Below are 18,431 nucleotides of genomic sequence, written 5' to 3'. Positions count from 1 at the left end.
TTATCAAAAAATTCAAGTTATATGGTCACTTTCCCTTCTATTTTGTATCATTTCTTCACACTCAAGCAACAAATTAAAATGCCATGTGTAAAAAATATACACATGAAAATAATACTAAAATTATAAATAAAAATAAATCATGTCAAAAAGTTCATTTCTAGGAAGAAACTGAAGATCTTAGCTTATTAATTGTATTGTTTATTATGCATTGCAAAACTTCAATACATAGATAATAAACTATATATACTATTATAAAAATTCAAATTGATAATGAAATAATTCAAATACTTCAAGTTATAGTAAAGATGAAAACTTTTCTAACCTCTTTGTCTCTGAAAAGTTGAGTCTAAATTGTTAAATTTTTTCTCTGAGGTTGGAAGGCAAAAGGGATAGAAAATCCAAGTTCTAATCTTGATTTATATTTGTATTCTAACTGCTCAGATTCTAAGTGTGTAAGAATTGGCTTGGAGACTGGATCCTGGCCAATAAACCCACCATGTACTTTGGCTGAATACTGAAAAGAAGATTGGCCTGTAGAAACATCTGCTTGCTTTCACTAAAAGAGAGCCCCAGGCCCTAAGATCTTCCACAAAGAAGTTTTAAATCAGTTATTTGGGATGCATAACTTGGTGCTGAGGAATCAGCAAAGAAAGGAAGAAAGTATTCTAAATGTATTTATTTTAAAAAATAGGGAGCAGGAAAGAGTGATAAATACTGGAAAAATAATGCAGCTCAGAAATCAATAAAGACATTACAAGAAACTGCATGACTTTTCAGTATTTTAAATGATATTACAGATATCATGTATTAATGCTGTATAAATATACTATGCACTAAAGAGCTCTGCACCATGAAATAAGTTATTAGGCCTAGAAAACATCATCTTTACTTTATCTCTATTTCCATTTTCAGTTTTAGGAAGTTAAAGATATTAGAATCATAGCTATTCATTTCCACAATGTAGAATATATATGTAGTGACTTAAACTCCTTAGTGGAATATTCTAAAAAAAAAGGTGGATTCTTGCCATATGTCACAATTTTGAGATGGCTCTTCCAAGTTCTCCTAGAAACGTACTCTAAGAGAGACATAATAAAATAAAATTATCGATGCAAATACAATTCTAATGTGACTAATCATAAGTATATTTTGATTTACTTTTTAAAGGATAACTTGTATACCTACTCTCCAAAAATTCTTCCTGAGCCCTCTGGCAATTTGCATCAGTGTTTGTCCTTTGCCAGCTGGACAACAGTTTATCCCATACTTCTGGTAGACCTAACCTTTACTCAAATCCTTTGACCTTCTATGATCTTGGTTGTCAATCTTCTGTTCTTGGGTTCTTACCCAGAAGTGTCATGTATATGCCCTCACTGTACCTGATCTCTACAGTGCAGGTGCCAGCTCAGTGGTAATCTTTTGTTGATTTTTTTCATTGCCTTGGTTGACATTCTGTACTGTAATCTTGGGAGCAAGCCCAGAGGGGATTTATGTGTCTCCTTAGGAGTTATACACTAAATCTTTGGTAAATACAAGCAGTCATAATTGCAAATGCATACCTTAAAAAATAATCACTCGCTATCACTGGACAACTTGAACCAAAGCAGCAAATAAAGAGTTTTGCTATTGTGGTAGCTTAAAGGTGATAGAATAAAGTAAAATCTAGTATCTTTTGATTTTTTGTCATTCTGTAGGTTGTCTTTTCTTCTAAATTAAGCCAATTTGCTAATTAGAAAACTGAAATTAGTCCATTTTTTATTTTGTTTTTTAAAAGAATTTTAAAAGTTAAAAACTAAGCTATTACTCTTTTAAAAAGCTACTGGGTGATGGCATACAATGTTCATTCTATTAATTCAGAGAGTACATTCTCAACTATGAGTATTCCAGTGACCTAAACACAGTCCAAAGGCTGTTTTTTTAATTCTCTAAAGCAAAATTTGAAGTCAGCACTCTATCCTTGAAATAAAACATATACTTCTTAGCATAGCATGGAAGTCTGAGAGATCACCGGAAGTATGTAATAAGTAAGCAGATTGCTCAATTTTTCCATCTTTTTTCTTGACTGTCCCTCTCTCAATCCATTCCTCAAGATTTACTAAATCACCTACAACTTCCAGAAAATTCCAAATGTCCTTTATCTTGTCCCTTACACAAGCCCCTAGTCCATTCCTGTCCATTTGAATTGACAATTCCCTTTACTCCTTGAGATTATTGCATAGACCTCCTTTTTTCTAGGGTTGTCCAAAATTCTTGGAGAACCCTTACCTAAGAGTCTGTACCAAGTTCTCATCCCATGGGATTGCTTCTCACCCACGACTTACCTTACTAAGTCATGTGTCTGGAAAAGTTCCCTATACATCAAGGCACCAGTCAGACACCTGACCTGATGGATGAACAAAGGAACCTTCATACACAGGGAATTCTAAAACTCCCCTAAACAAGCATTAGACTCACCTGCTTCTGCATCACATCTATACCCTGCATAATGTAGCCAGGAGGCAGCCCATGGCTCCTGGGTAGAATGATGGCTTGCTACAGTGCCACACTCAGGGTGCACCTGTGTGCCAAGGCAAGAGGAAGTGAGAACCCACTGGTTTCTAAAACATTCTTCCAGACAGTGTGAACTCTTGATTACAAGATCGGAAATCCACCAAAATCAAAGGGCTAGACAATGAACCACAGATTTCTCTATCCAGAATACCTGAAAACATGTTATAGAGTCACAACTAAGAATTCAGAATTGAAGCAAACCTATAATGAGTTGTTTGCAAAAGAGCTCCTCCAAAGGCGATTAAATAACTTTATAATTAACTATTATTTTTATTGATATTTTATGCAACTTAGAAGAAATGAATTTGTAATGTTTATCATTCATTTATACATACAGATAGTTATTGCAATTCAATGCATGCACAAATATCTTAGAAAAATAAGCAGTGAAATTCACTGTTTCACTAAGGTCAAGTTTGATTTTTAAAAAATTATTTTTTGGGCCCAATCTAAAACATTATTTGTAAAAATTTTAAAAGAAATTTAAATTAGTTATATGGAAATATAATGCAAAAATAGCCTCAAGAAATGTCTCCTAACCAGAAGTGAGGGGACTGGTCAGCATTTGTTCTTTTCCTCCCACTTAAGCCTTTTTTTATACCTTTCCACCTTTTCTCCATAGCACCCATTAAAGCCCATGTTTAGTTGTTAGTATTTTCAGGTACTGGCCTCTGGATTGTTTAGGGTTATTTTTGTACACATTTTCAAAAATATGCTCATTAATTTGAGATGTTTTTCCTAAAATTTGTATTAGTGGATTTTACTTCCTTTCTTGACTTGTTGATAGTTTGATTATAGTATTTTCTACACTCTGGCACTGACCCCTGTATGGTTTGGTATCCTACTCATAGATTTTTTCCAGATCAGTCCAGATTATCTTCTATAAATAACAGTAATAAACAACAAATAGCAGGGGAATTGCTTCTGTGTGAGGAATATCTAACACCTTATCCTTGGTTATGAGGCTGTAATACAAAAAGTCCGATACATTTGGTATATTTTGATACTGATAAGTTGAGAAAAACAGAGATTTAAAACATTACTGTTTAAATACTAGAATCTGACTCTCTCTCTCTCTCTCTCTCTCTCTCTCTCTCTCTATATATATATATATATATATATATATATATATATATATATATATATATATATACAAAAAAAATTCTAAGAAGAAACAATGTTAAGTTTATTGATTGCTCAATGACTTGAAAGGTATCATTCATCATTCCTCATTACCATTATGGAGAATTCTTTGGAAAACCTTAAATAATGAACTTCTCATTGTACACGATGTTCACGAATATTTAGTGTATGAGTCTTATAGGAATGCATATTGTTTTCTGTGCATATTCTGCAGAAGAACCCATGCTGATGAAGACCAAGCAGAGTAACTGACAGTTCAAGTTTAAGAAATCAATTTTCTACAAAGCATTTAATTGTCTGCCTACTCAACAGACCGTAACCTTTTTCTCTTCTGTAAGGTCTCCTCTACTGCAACTTTAAATCTTTATTGATCCTAACATTTTAATCAATAATGCTCATTACACTAGCTGAATGATATTAAGGACAAAAATCTTTACCTTTTTCTAATCATACTGAAACACATCTGTGCTTTCCTGGTAAAACGTGACTTACCCTACTCTACTTTTAACAAACACACATTATCAGGGTATTTTAACAGACAGCCTATAATTTTTATCCTTTCTCTTAATCCTTTCAAAATGATCTATTCCTCCCTTCCTCAAGCTGCAGTAAACAGCAGTACAGCAGCAAATTATATGCAAGAGATTAAAAAGATTTTACTATGATCAGAAAATCAATATGGCCAGTAACATGGTCCTTGACAGAGTACTTCAAAGTTTTCACTGCTTTAGAACCAAAGCACATCACCTCCCAGAAAAATCTACCATCAAATGGATACATATATTTTCCTTCCAAAATATCCAAAATGAATAGCTGCACCTACATTTGATCTTTCATATTAAATACCGTGTATATCCAATTAGGCCCCAAGATTGTCTTGAAGTTTTTAAAAAATGTGAAAGTGACAAAAATGTAAATGTTGGAAATATTTTCTGTATTTGATTCAGGATTGCTTAGTATTTTCGCACAAAGCATAAAAAAAATTCTATCATCTTAAATTAAGCACACAAATAAAAGCCTAGCAGTAATCCATAGCTTTGCTGTCAATAGATCCTTATTTGCCTCATAACCTTTTATCTTTTTTCAACTGTATCCATCTGAATGCCTAGAAGAAGAAAAAATCAGCATTTGCAAGACATATTTTGATTCTGGTGTTCTTTAAAATCCTCTAGACCCAAAAAATGGCACATGGCTTTTCAATGTCACTTAAATGTATACTCAAGAGTCTGGTTTTATAAGGCATCATTTGATTTTATACGTTCTTTAAATTACCAGAGTGTCTGATCTGGCAACCTTGGGCAAGAGTGTGAAAGAAACATTCTGAAGGCCAGGAACTCTAAGCAAATCCCATTCAATACGAAGTTTGCTACCTGACCAGCCAATTTCCTTTCTATTATTATTCCTAGTTTCATATTAGACAGTTAAATTAAAATTCAAGTAAAGTTATATTTTTATATCATCTGGAAAATATGGACATTCAAAATTTTCAGCTCCCTCTAGCTGCTATGTAAGTAAAAAAACAACTCCTTTCCTAGATGTTGCAAAAATAATAGAATAAATGTCACAGGCTAGCATTTATTCTTCCTAAAAAGACATACATATTCACTGAGAAAAGTTTTCCCATAATGTCTGTAATAAGACATTCTAAGTACTGGCTCTGCCCTGTACTTGTGAGTGGGTGCACTTGATGGAATGATAAAACTGCACAGAAATTGTTCATTTCTCCACAGAAAGGAAAAGAAAAGAGTCAATGTATCTGTGCTTCTCATTTTTATATTTTCTTGACATATTTTATATTGAGAATAGTGCCCAAATCACTCAGAGTTAACATAGTTTAATATGATAGATCAAATCTAGAGTTAACGGGTTCAATTAAATGTAAGACACCTCAATTCAGCAATTCTATGAAAGAAAAACAAAGAATTACTTTCTTATTCATTTAACAATTTATATATATATTCCCCCCCTTGGAGTCTTCATTGTACCTACAAATACCTTTAGGTGCTGGCAGAAGTGAATTCACAGCAAAGCTAAAAATGCTTGGTTTTTAGAGCCCCTTACTTGCAGAGATCTTTTTTCAAGGTTCTTGTAGGGGCCTTGAAGTAAACTCTCAGTCACATGCCAAATTTGCAAAAGCAAAATGATTTAACTGCAAGGTTATAATTGCTGTCTTCTTTGCATCCTAGCATCTTTCTGTCCTGATGTGTAGTGTTTAAATGGCTCTTGGTTATTTCTGGAACTGAGCTAAGAGAAGTTGAGTTAGGGATGCACTGAGGATAGGTTTATTGGGGCTTATTTATGTGATTTATAGTTACTTCTGTTTATAGTTAGGTTATTGTATCCTGGTATAGGAATTGCTTCCAAAACACTCCTACTGCTCACTACACAAAGTTATCCCATTTAATAGATAAATATAGGGTCAGAGGTTTTGCCTATTTACTAGGGCCACCAGGACTAGGAAGTGTGTGTGGTGGAGAAGAAGCAGGTTGGAAATGCATAAAGCCAGAAACTATTCTCTGCAATAATCTTTCAAACATTATGACTCAAATGTTAAAGAACTTCAGAGATTTTTCTTTTTAAATTTTTTTTGTAGTTGCATATGGATAGCATGCCTTTATTTTATTTATTGATTTTTATGCGGTGCCAAGGATCAAACACAGTGTCTCACACATACTAGGCCAGAGCTCTGCCACTGAGCTACAGCCTAGCACCAAATTTTTCTTTTTGTATTTCACCATAATTTAAAATTTACAAGACATTAGAAATAATGCATTTTGATGTTGAAAGGCTTTCTAAACTCTCAGTAATTTAAATTCAATCATCCATGCTAGTAAAAAGAATAATTTTGTATTCTCTTTATAGAAAATTATAGGACAAAATGGTTATGAGAGTCAATCAGAAACAATGTTACTAAAAATTGTGGGAGGAAAAGGGATAGGAGTGGGTCAGGCAGTAAAATAATAAAATATTATTTTTCTAGATTTTGTAATGATTATACTTACAATGCTTATATTTAAACTTTACAATGAAGTTTTTCTAGCATTCTGAGTAAATATTAATTTTTATTTCTATTCTGTTTGATAACTTTCTATTCTTTTTCTTAAAGAGGGCACTTAATTTTAGACCCCCAACATCTCCATTATTCCAGCGAGTCTTCAGTATAACAATGAACAAAGTCAAGTTCCATTCTTTTTGGTAACCAAACTTTAGTAAGACAAAAGAAAACAAAGAAGCCAACAGTATCAGATGGGAATAATCCAGAAAATAATTTTATAGCAAACAACAGACTATAAAGTAAAATGGCACTAATAGAGTTTGGGAGGACAGAGGGAGGTGCTGTTTTGGGTAAAACGAATTCAAGAAGAATAAATGTGTAGGCTCTAAGGTTAATACCTATTTGGTCTCCTCATAAATAAGCATGATATTCTCTATACACTAGTGAACATACAAATACAAAGGCAATGAGGTTAGGGAAACAGCCTAGGCCCAAACATGCAGGACTTGGGGGTCAGAGTTTATCAGTAAGTGGGCTTCTTATTTACTTCTTTGGTTGACATGGAAAGAATTGCAATATTCACATTATGGAATATAAGAAAACAATTTGTTAAGCAAATTTTCAAACTGATTCAGTAAGTGTCTAACCTTAATATCATGTCAATACTGAATTCCAGACATCTTCAATTGCTACCCAATGGCAACATTTGCAAAATAAAAGCTCTTCATTCTGATGTTGAAGGTTTCCTACCAACTGCCCGACCATCTTCCACCCCAACTCCCGGTATAGCATGCTTACTCCAACCAACCAATGACTTCTGTTTGTAGACCATGTCTTGGCACCATTACAGAAAACTTGCTCCAATCTGGAATGTTTGTCCAATTTTATTTGTCTTTCACGACTTTCAAAATATCTTGGAGTGTCTTCCCAAAAATAGAATGGCAGTTGGCAATAGGAGTCTCACATTCAGAGGCTCTGGGATGTTGGGAAAATCTTGTGGGTTCCTGGACAGTTAATTCTACTCTCTCAGTTTCCATTCCTCATCTGTAAGAAGAAAACAGGCACAGTATCTTTATGAAGTCTGTAAGGAAGACATGTAGCGCTGTGTGTGGTCACTCAGTACTACCTATAGTGAGTTCATTTCTGTCTCTCTTTGCTACTAAATGCATATTGAATTATATCACATAAGCCTCCTTATTATGGGCATTATTTTGAAAATCTGAGGAACATGAGCTTTTGTAAATTCCACTTTCACAAGTCTTATCATATTTACCTATTTTTAAAAAGTTTATGCTCTTTATTTTAAAAAGAGGTGCTCGTTAAAGGCAACTTAGAGTAAATTATGGTAGGATTATGATAATTTCATAAAACTAATGACAAAGTTCCACTAACATCTTCTCTATAAATTAGCATTTAGTTAGAGTTCACCTGACCATAATCTGGTACTTGCTGATAGAACTGATGAGATTATTTGTGATTTTTTTTGTTCATGAGTTTGTCTCAATTGATGTTAGACATAAGGTTTCAACTTTATATGCCCAACTGCAGATGCAGAGGTAAGGGTCAGGAAAAGCATGTGAAATAGTCTCCTGTTCACCAGATGTGAGGGGTACAAATGATTGAGGTACACTCTCCCATTCCTGTCTCTCCTCAACTAAGCCTCACTACTGAGACAAACCTTAGTTTCCTAAATTGGCTTACAAGCAAAATATTCTCCTTCAACCATTTACTAATGCATACCTACTATGCTATATTTGTTCACTTTGTAATACTTCACATCTTACTTGAAGCAACTTTTTATACATGTTAATCCTTCTCCTTTTGAAAATCCATGACATTTTAATAATATTCTCAAAAAGTAAGGACCTTCTACATATTTGTGATTTACCATGATCACATACCAAAATATCATTACAATTTTGACTATATTCTGAGACCTCCAGAGGTCTACTGATTCATGTGCTATTGATCCAAATTGCAATATCCCAAGGGTTAGAATGCATTAAACAGTACACTTGGGGAGATATAGTACCTCTTTTGGGCCACAAGGGTGATGCAGAACTCACATCAAAACTGACAGGAACCAGAACAATATGAGGGTTATGGCTTTAAATTTTGTTTCCTCCAGTGGATTTATTTGCAGGACCTGTGATGCTTTACTTAGTAGCTAATCATCACAGTGCTATCTCCTGGGGGCAATCACAAAGGATTTTATTACTAGTGGAGGAGAATTATTCTGGTTCTTGTTATAACCTGGCACATTAAAACATGAAAAACTGGAGTGATAATGATTTTTAAATTTGTAGCCACAATTTGTCATAAAACGATATTATACCGATGTTGAGGTGAAAAAAAAAACTTTCTAAAGTAACTAAAGGTAGAAAACGCAATCTTTAATAAAAAATTGCTTCATTTATTTATTTCCCCACATTTAGAAAATCTACAGTGGGACTGAACATTAGTTTTTAATTTCAATTGTTCATCTCAATAAGGTTACATAATTGGCTGCCACTAAAAACTATTCTTTAAATGGGGTCTTTTGGGCATGAATTTAGTATTAGCAGACTAATCTACCGTTAGAAAAGCATGGCAGTTGGGGCCCTGAGATTAATCTCCAGTACGGAAAAATAATTATTAATAATAAAAATATGATATTTGATAAACTACACATATTCAAAGTCTAAAAGGCACATGTCAGGGTTTTCTGAGTTGAAGGGACCATGTAGTTCTGACTATGGAAATACACTGGACACAAAGGGCCCATAACAATTGAGATAAACTGGTTAATCAAGAAACCCAAATTTGCCCCTTGCACCAATAAACAGGTTAATTTGATTTTGTACTTGGCAATAAACATTTGAAATCAGTGAGTTCTGCCCTGGTGTAGGATACCCTCATTATTCACAAGCTGATTTTGAGTTTTGGCTCTGGACTTTCACATGTACTGCCTCATTTACACCACCCTTTAGAACTATAGTGCTGCTTTTCAGTGACAGAAATGAGAGGGAGAAAATTCCCTTAGGGCACATGCTGCAGAACCTATGTAGAAGGACAGCCTGAGAAACTCATCATTTTGATAATATCCTTCACGTGAATTATGTATTTATATAGTTATTAATTTTATATTTAGAATCTTATAGATCCAGACTTTAGAACATGAAATTGCCCCTACCCTCTGAGAATCTTCTTTATTTCTCCTTTAATTAAAAGTCAGTTCATTATCTTTGTTCAAGTGAGTATTGTGAACCAGTTATTAGGAATCTAATCAACTGTGGTTCTCTGTGATACTTTATTCATTCGAATTGTGGAGAAGAATGATGACTACCTATTTCAACATCAGGAAAATGATGGGGGTGTAATAAGCTGGATGTCCACAGCTCTCCCTGCTCTTTCACACCACTCTTTGAAACACAGATGCTTCTCATGACAGAGGCAAGGGAATCACAATTGATTTTACTCATCCTAGGGCACCATCTGAACTTCTGTCCTGGGAAGTATAAGGCAGATTAGTTCCAACGATTTTTTTTTCAAGCCACACATACATTTATACCCACCAAAGTTTGGGGCATGCAGCAATAAAACTGAACCAAGATTGTTGCTAGCCCCCAAACAGTCAATACAGCCTTTGGAATCTTTTTTCATAGGATAAGCTATAAAGAAAAAGACACAAATAAAAAAATTAAAAATTAAGAGAAATATTTTGAAATTTTATACTATATTTCAAGATGGGTCATTTATTTCTCTTTTTTTTAAGAGTTACAATAAAAATCTTTATTTAGGTTTGGTCAGTACAGGTAAGATATACTGGAGTCACAGAGCAATATGCATTAACAGGATACAACAGTTCATAAAAATTGAGTTAACTATGCACACAAATATCTTAAACATTCAGTCACCTAAAGAGAAAATGCACAGATGTATGGTGGAAAAAATTGTATCTAACACTGAAACTACTATAGGATTCCATCAACAAGTCCAACTTTTAGTGATAAAAATCTACAGTACTGGGCAAACTTGGCAGTCATAAACCCACATCTACTCTAACAAGTCTGAATGGTGTGGAAGTATATAACAGCATGAGGAAGAATGCCCTTACACAGCACGGGTTCTAGAGACACAGATTTATACATACATCATTGTGTTATACTTTTAAGGAAAGATTTCCATTTACAACTTCACATTAACTCATATAAAAATAACTTGACCCTACACAAAATGTCCTTTTAGCAACATTCAAAGTAATTAACTGTTACAATTTCCAAAGTGGCAGAGGTATTGAAGCCAGGGAAAAAAAGAAAGGGTAAAAAGAAAAGAATCAAACAAAACAAAAACACACCCATAAAAAGGCAAGTTGTGACAAAAAGTATGCATCAATTTTCTGGACAGTATCCTCTCCCAAATTAAATGACACTGTATAAAAATTTGCTGGAAAAATATTACAAAACTGAACCCTGTACATTTACACTTGAGTCCAAGCCATTCTGAACGTGGCGGGAACCCACAGTTCGGTTACCTTTCCCACTCACTGCTTTCTCCTCTTGAGGGTCATGATTGGAGTCTGTGTCATTTGAATGATGTGTAAGAGAATTTTCACTGCCCGTGGGAGAGTCTACACTTTCATACCCCGCACTGAGTTGGTTTACGTAACTACTACCTCCTCTGCCAGTTCTCTCCTCTGAGCTGTTGGAGGCCTTATTACCATTCCCTGGAGAAGAAGGAAAGTCATCCTCTGTTGTGTTCCCCTCCCTGTGAAATCCAGACCCAGACGTCCTCTGATGGGAGGAGCTGCCATTGCTTGGTCCATTTGCCAGATGACTGCAGTCTTTACTTGTGGCCTCTGCCTGTTCTACAGGTCCAGAAGATGTAGTCCTGCTGGTACTTGGGGCTGAGGCTTGAGACTGCTGCTGTTGGTACTGAGCCAACTGCTGGCGCGTCTCCTTCAGTTGTTGCTGAAGAACTAGAATGGTATTCTGCATACCTTCTACTTCTTCGTCAAGTTGTATGATGAAATCATTTAGTTCATCCTGACTGCTTTTAAGTTCCTCACTATATTTCTTCTGTAAAGCCAACTCTGCTTCAAGCTGTGCAATACGACCCTGGGACAGTTGCCTTCCAAGCTCCTGGTTCTCCTGGATAAGCATTCGACACTTCGCCATTAACTTTTTGCCTGTGTGGAACTGATTTGAATGATTAAGAAAGAACTTAAGTCACCCTTGTTAAAACTGCACTTAAACGATGGGACAAGCTAGAACATTTATCTTCTACTCATCTCAGACTCCATTATCACCAAGCGAAAATTCAAATTGGTGACTTATACAATGTTCTGATGAAAAAAAAATTCATCTCCAGGATTGGATGGAAGCATGAAGAAAATAATGCCTCATTTATCTAAATGATCATATGAATTTTCTAGAAATGGTCACTATACCTTTTTTTTGGTTCGCAAAATGTCTCACTTAGGCCAGCCCATAGTTCCAACATATTATGTCCCCAATCTTCTGGCAGGCACCCTGTGAGATTGTCCCACATTAATTTCTACTACAATACCCTAGGACAAAGTGTCAAAAAGTAATAAGTATCAAGTCTCCTTATGATACCAGCTGGAACAAAGTAGGTCTTTTAAAAATGAGATAGCTTTTTCCTTCACTTTGAGAGCACAGCAACCATTTTTCCAAAATGAATCTGCTCTCCACAGCCCCCCAAAATTAAAATGTTAAGAGTACAACAAAATCATAGTATTCCTTGAACTTTGGGGGGAAAAAGCGACTATTCCAAGGCACATTTAATTTAATATCAAGAGTGTAATACAAAAGGCCCTAATACAATGAAGGAACACATTCCCCCATTAACACCAGTGACAATGCTCTTTTAACATGTGCCTGTTGAATGGGATGAGGATTCATAAAGTTCACTACTGAGAAAAAAATAATGCAGTGAGTCTCATCATCACAGCCAATGTCCTTATACAATCTAGTTGTGAAATGAACGTTCATAATGCTTCACACAGTTTAAACCTGAAGTTCAATACCACACCTTCATGTCTGCACAGTCCTCAGTTGTCTGCAGTTTTAAAAACCATTCAAAGAACCATTGATGAAAACCACATTGATTTAAGGCTCCATTATGTAAGAGAGAGCCCTAAGCTAGATGGTTAAATATATGCTCTACTTGTACTGACAGCTATTATTTGATTTTCTCATGACTATTAAAAGTTGGTTCTCAGCAGAAAAACCTTTAAAGGCAATATCACCTCATTTGAGTTTTGACCCAGAAGTTCAACAACAATCATGAAGTCCACAGTCTTATTGGCAAAACTGATACACAGTGTCTCTAAGTCATTATGCTCAAGGCTAAGAGCGATGCATATTCCGTTTTTACATTTTACTGGAATTTTACATGTTCAATTCATGATTTTTAAATCTCTAGGTTTTCAATCCTCCAAACTGTCTGAAGACACAGTGTGCCACAGACTTAAGACTTCTGTTTCTCCCTCTATTTTCTTCAAACAGAAACATTTCTCAAGTGTCTACATGTTCTAGAAGGGGAATTTTTCGGAGGTGGCCTCTTCTTCGGAATAGTCCGACGACATCAGGCCTCAGAAGCAAAGGGAAGGGGAAGAAAAAAAAGCTGAAACACAAGGTTCATCTGGTAAGTTTTACATTAATCATTACAAGCTGCATGGTATAAGAATGTTTTTTTTTTTTTTTTGGCTCAAAAAGTCTGAGTCTTGGTGTGGAAACGAGTACTTGGCTGTCCCACCACAGCTTTCTCGCAGTGGGACTGTCAGGGAAGTCTTGACTGGGGAGTATGATTTGTTTACCTATCAGGCGTAAACTTCCAGGCACTCAGTTCATTTTGGGCTTGTTCCAGTTTGTCTTTAGTCTGTTCCAGTTCGCCTTTCATTTTTAGGAAAAACAAGTTGATCGCTGGGTCTACCATTGTTGATCTCAGTTGAGCAACACTCGGCTGCTGGACTTGCTTGAGGTACTGAATTTGAGTAGTACACTCTTGCATCTCTTGTTCCTTCGTTGCTAGTCGCATTACAAGGATGTTTTCCCTGCGTGCAGACTCCTGCTGCTGTTGCTTCAGTTTCTCTTCAGACTCCCTTAAACCAGTTACATCATTTGAGTTAAGATCTGTGTACTTGCCCTCCAAAGCTTGAACGTAAGCTTCATACTGTTTCCATCTTAGAATTAACTCGTCTCTTGCCATAACTTTGAAGTCTGTTTCACTCAGTCGAACCTTTTTTGGAAGAGGTTCTTCGTTGGTCATCTTGAATCCTCTCCAGGCCGCGGCCGCGCGGGCGCCGCCAGTCACAAGGGCCGAGGCCGCGCCGCCGCAGCCCCGGCACTCCCTCCATTTATTTCTCCTATGTAATCTAATCTCATTTTTTGCCCCTTAATATTCATTGAAATCAATTATTCTCTTGATATTCCAAACTTTATGGAAATATTGGACCCAAATGTCTCTTGCCACAATAAAACAAGTGGTAGCTGAACTCATTGTTAAAGGTGGGTTCAGCTGTAATGCAAATGCTGGTGACCCTAATAGTTCCAGCCCTGGGACACTCTGCCAATCTTAGCCACTGCCTTGGAGAAACAGTGAAGACTTGGAAAAACACATTCCTTCCACTGCCCCAGATTATCTAGCATGAAAAATGTATTAACTAAAAAAGAGTTTAGGCCATCTTACTTAATGTAATCTTTACAACAATTCTCTGAGAGAACCAGAGAGATACAAGGAGGTAGAGGAAAGTCAGGGAGGAGGACCTCTGATTTGTAGCATATGCTAATTTCTGGGATATAAACAGTCTCATTCTGGGCAATTTCAAACTACCAACTTACAGTTACTAACACATAGTTAATTATGAGTGTCCCACTTTAACAGCACATTTCCACCACACAAAAATAATAACTTCAATAATAAATACCCTCAAGAATATAGGTAACAATAAAATGAAGTGAAATAGTTAGAAAGTGTTTAACTTTCAAGAATGCATCACCTTTGCTTATAATATAACTTGTGTAAATGTTTATATAGTTTTAACATTAATAATAATTATTCTTAAAAACCAACCAGCTTGCAAAATATTTTTAATTTAATTATCAGCTCTCAGGAGCTTGTATAAGCCAACTTCAGCACACTAGAGGATTTAACAAATGGATCTCTGAATTCTCACATAAGAATTTTACTATAAATTCTAGAGTCAAACAAGATGAATATTAACAGCATACCATGGAAAAAGCATATGCTACCTGAAAACAAGAACTCCCGTTATAGCAAGGTATTGCAGCTGATGATAGTCTCAACAATATTTGTAAAGGGAATAATAGCAATAACAGTCAATTTTTTAAACTTGCTCTCTTATCATAGATGGTTCATTCAACTTTAATTTAGGGATTCTATTTTCACTAAAATGCACCTGGAACTACATACAAATGAATCTATGACATTTGCCTCATAACTTCCATCTAATAGAATTACTCTATTAGTGTGAAATTGCTTCATATGTTCTTTTACCCCCAGTTTGGGGTAATCAGAAACTTTAAAAAAATTTCTCATGATAAAAATTCAGAATACCAAATGTGACAGTACAACTGGTCAAATCCTGATAATAGTAAAAGCCCTGGCCACTAAAATCAAATTTTAACCAATGTTGCGTGTAATGTATGAGGCTCTGGGTTCAATCTCTAGCATGGATAAATAGATAGATAGATAGATAGATAGATAGATAGATACATTAATCTATTTATCTATTTATTTTAAAAACATAGTACGGGGCTGGGGATTTGGCTCAGTGGTAGAGCACTCTCCTAGCACATCTGAAACCCTGGGTTTGATCCTCACTACCATATAAATAATATAAATAAAATATAAATAAAATAAAGGCATTTTGTCCAACTACAACTAAAAAATAAAAACAAACAACAACAACATAAAGAAAACATAGTATTATCTCTCTCCAAGAATTAATCACATGATAGATACCATTGCATTCTCATAATTTAGATACTTGAAGGGTTATTGCATATGAAATTTCAAAATTAATTTTTATTCAAAATGACTTGATTTCAAAATGTATTATTGAAGAAAGTGGTGCCTGGTGTAGGATGGATAATTTGATCAAGACTAAAGTTTGTTTTAACTGTATTTTGTATTAATTTGTAATTAATTTACAACCTAAATAAATGTAACAAATGGAACATACTACAGTTAGAACTTGCCATCTCTTACTCCATAATCCCACATAACCTACCCATATCATTACTCCTGCCTATGTGGTGGCTGTTCATTTTAAGGTTAACAATGGTTTCACCATAAACCCACATCACCATCAACCCACACTCACTATTCTACACATATTAGGTATTGACAATGCTGAGGAAATGATTAGTTTCCTATAACATAGAAAATTACAAAACTAAATTTATTGGTAAGATTAAGAGACAGGCAATTTGTAAATATGTAAGTTAAATAAGTAATTAAATTTAAAAAAATATAATCACCATGGAGGATAATTCCATTTTCTAATAATGCTTTTCCCAAGGGAACACCTTCTTCTGGTCTATGAATTTCTCCAATTTCCAACAACCAGGACACAAATTCACTGCAACAGAAAGCCAATAATAAAAGTAGAACCATTCATTTCCCTCCCCTGGAAATCTATCTGTACCATGCAGTCATGAAACAACTATGAAAGGAGTCTCAAAGTATAAAGGGATATTGGCAATGCCATTCAGCAGATATTTTTTCACATGTAAGACCTGCAAGTCATAGAATGTGGACTTTATTCTAGAAAACCTATGTCCACACATTGAGACTCTCCTAAACTATATTTAATAAACTATTCAAATTCTTGAGATCTCTCGTAAACCTAAAGTGAAAATCTTAGCATAGCCTTAATTACAAGAGTACTGTCCACAAAAAGGTAAATGGTCATGCGCTATCCTTAAAAGAACATTAATTACACAAACATTTTACAAATAAAAATATTCTCATAGGCTTTTTTTTTTTTAAAAAAAAAACTAACATTAAAACTTTGACATACTAGTGAATTTGTTTTAGACTTTTAAATTTTTTTTGTTACAGAGGCCAGAAAATCAAACCTACAGACAGCATCAGGAAACTAGTTTTCATTTATTTCTAAACCAAAGGCAACACAAAATGCTTCAAAGACTCTAGATATGAAATTCTAAAAATGAATTGTCTAGTCTAAGAATCATATTTTAAGGCAGAAAAAGTTGTTAAAGTGCTTCCAATTCACTTATTAAATAAGAACCATCCGAAAGAAAGACCACACATTTTTAAAAAAGGAAGGAATAGAAGAAATAAAAGAAAAAAAATAAAGATATGAGAGGGTAAAATAAAATATAATGGTATTTTGCAATAGGACAAGCTGAATTTAAATCCTGTTTCTTCTACCAGCTATGTGATCTTGGGCTAGTCAATTAGCTCTCAGCCTCAAGAATATCAATGTGATGGTGCTGTCAAGTTATAAAATGAGACGGTGCATATCAACACAGTGCCTGGACACAGTACATGCTTATCAGTGACTGACAAGTAAGCTGAGATGGTTGATATGCAGCTAACTTGTAATTCTCTATCCAGATGTCACCAGATCCTGAAAATGTCAAATTCAAAGTTGAGAAAGAGCCCATTTAAATACTGTTATAAACTGGGAATACTGTTTTTAGAAATGGGATAAAAGGTCAGAAAGACAGTTAAGGGATGGCTTTATCATGGGACCTACTCAGAACCAAGAAGATTCCAACAACATTCTAAAAAATCATGGTTCACTCAGGAGAGATCTGCAACTTGGCTGCATTGGATTGCTTTCAGAGAGAAAAGACATAGTTAACTTTTCCTAAGCCTGTCCTGTGCATCAGATGGTGAGAAATGTTTCACATATCATCACAATTGTTACCAGCAATACATCTATATGAGATAGTATGGGTTAAGGGTCAGCAAAATGCTTTCTCCTGCAATAAAACCAAATTTTATCTGGGATAACTTTCTAGCTTTGTCCCCCTAGACACCTGCTCACCTGGTGAAGTTACAGTGTCAGCACTGCTATGGTAAAAATGACTCCTAATGGTTCAATCGCATGCCTCTAAAGAAAAGACATAATATGAAGTGAGTGTCTTTCAAGAGGGTATATCCATTTGGGGACACTGGAAGTTATACCCATGGAGTTTTTACAAGAGACACTGTCCTTTTGATGCATTGGGCTTCTATGTCAAGCTGATTCACATCTGTTCTGCTCTTTGCATTAGAGTTATCACCTGGAGGGATGACAACAGAGTATGGAAGCCAGATGCTATGCCACAGGTGTCAGCTGTATGGCAGCTCTGAGGGCCATTCCCCCTGAAGAAGAAAGTCCAGGATTCTCTGTAGGAAGGGAGTTTCCTGGCCTACATATTCCTGAGTTGGGGGTGAGGAACAGTTATGGCCTATGTTGTTCTGTAAGTCCCCAAATTTAGTTTAAAAGACATGCTGATGGGCACTGCAGGTAAGCACTACAATCATCTCTGTGTTTCCAGAAGAAACAGAAACTTAACTTTTCCAAATACCATGACTAACTAGTGACCGCACCAAGATTTGAACTGAAAAAGCAAGAGAGCAGTCCATGCTTTGAAGTATTGTTTCAGTCTACTTTAATGGACTCAACATTGAGAAACTATATAAACTTTTTAAGATTCCTGATCCATAATTTCTGCATTTTTAAAAAAGAATAAAGGCATTT

At 35.2% G+C, this 18,431-nt stretch overlaps 1 protein-coding gene across 2 annotated transcripts; it reads right to left on the bottom strand.

The window, feature by feature from the left end:
• Positions 1-10,444: 10,444 nt before the first annotated feature.
• Positions 10,445-14,072, bottom strand: LOC144374424 (pre-mRNA-splicing regulator WTAP-like). 2 transcript variants are annotated; one of them, XM_078037266.1, is made up of 2 exons: positions 13,509-14,071; positions 10,445-11,863 (listed from the first exon to the last, which is right to left on the bottom strand). In XM_078037266.1, the coding sequence occupies exons 1-2, from the start codon at positions 13,958-13,960 to the stop codon at positions 11,125-11,127; spliced, it is 1,191 nt and encodes a 396-aa protein (XP_077893392.1). In that variant the 5' UTR covers positions 13,961-14,071; the 3' UTR covers positions 10,445-11,124. The 2 variants fall into 2 exon arrangements, with proteins under 2 accessions (XP_077893392.1, XP_077893393.1); XM_078037267.1 differs by lacking the exon at positions 10,445-11,863 and adding an exon at positions 13,068-13,285 and having other exon boundaries at positions 13,510-14,072.
• Between the last annotated feature and the right edge of the window lie 4,359 nt (positions 14,073-18,431).

The sequence above is a fragment of the Ictidomys tridecemlineatus genome, unplaced genomic scaffold (genome assembly GCF_052094955.1).
Source record: "Ictidomys tridecemlineatus isolate mIctTri1 unplaced genomic scaffold, mIctTri1.hap1 Scaffold_69, whole genome shotgun sequence".
Classification (NCBI taxonomy): Eukaryota; Metazoa; Chordata; class Mammalia; order Rodentia; family Sciuridae; genus Ictidomys; species Ictidomys tridecemlineatus.
This window is presented reverse-complemented; position numbering and strand designations above follow the sequence as displayed.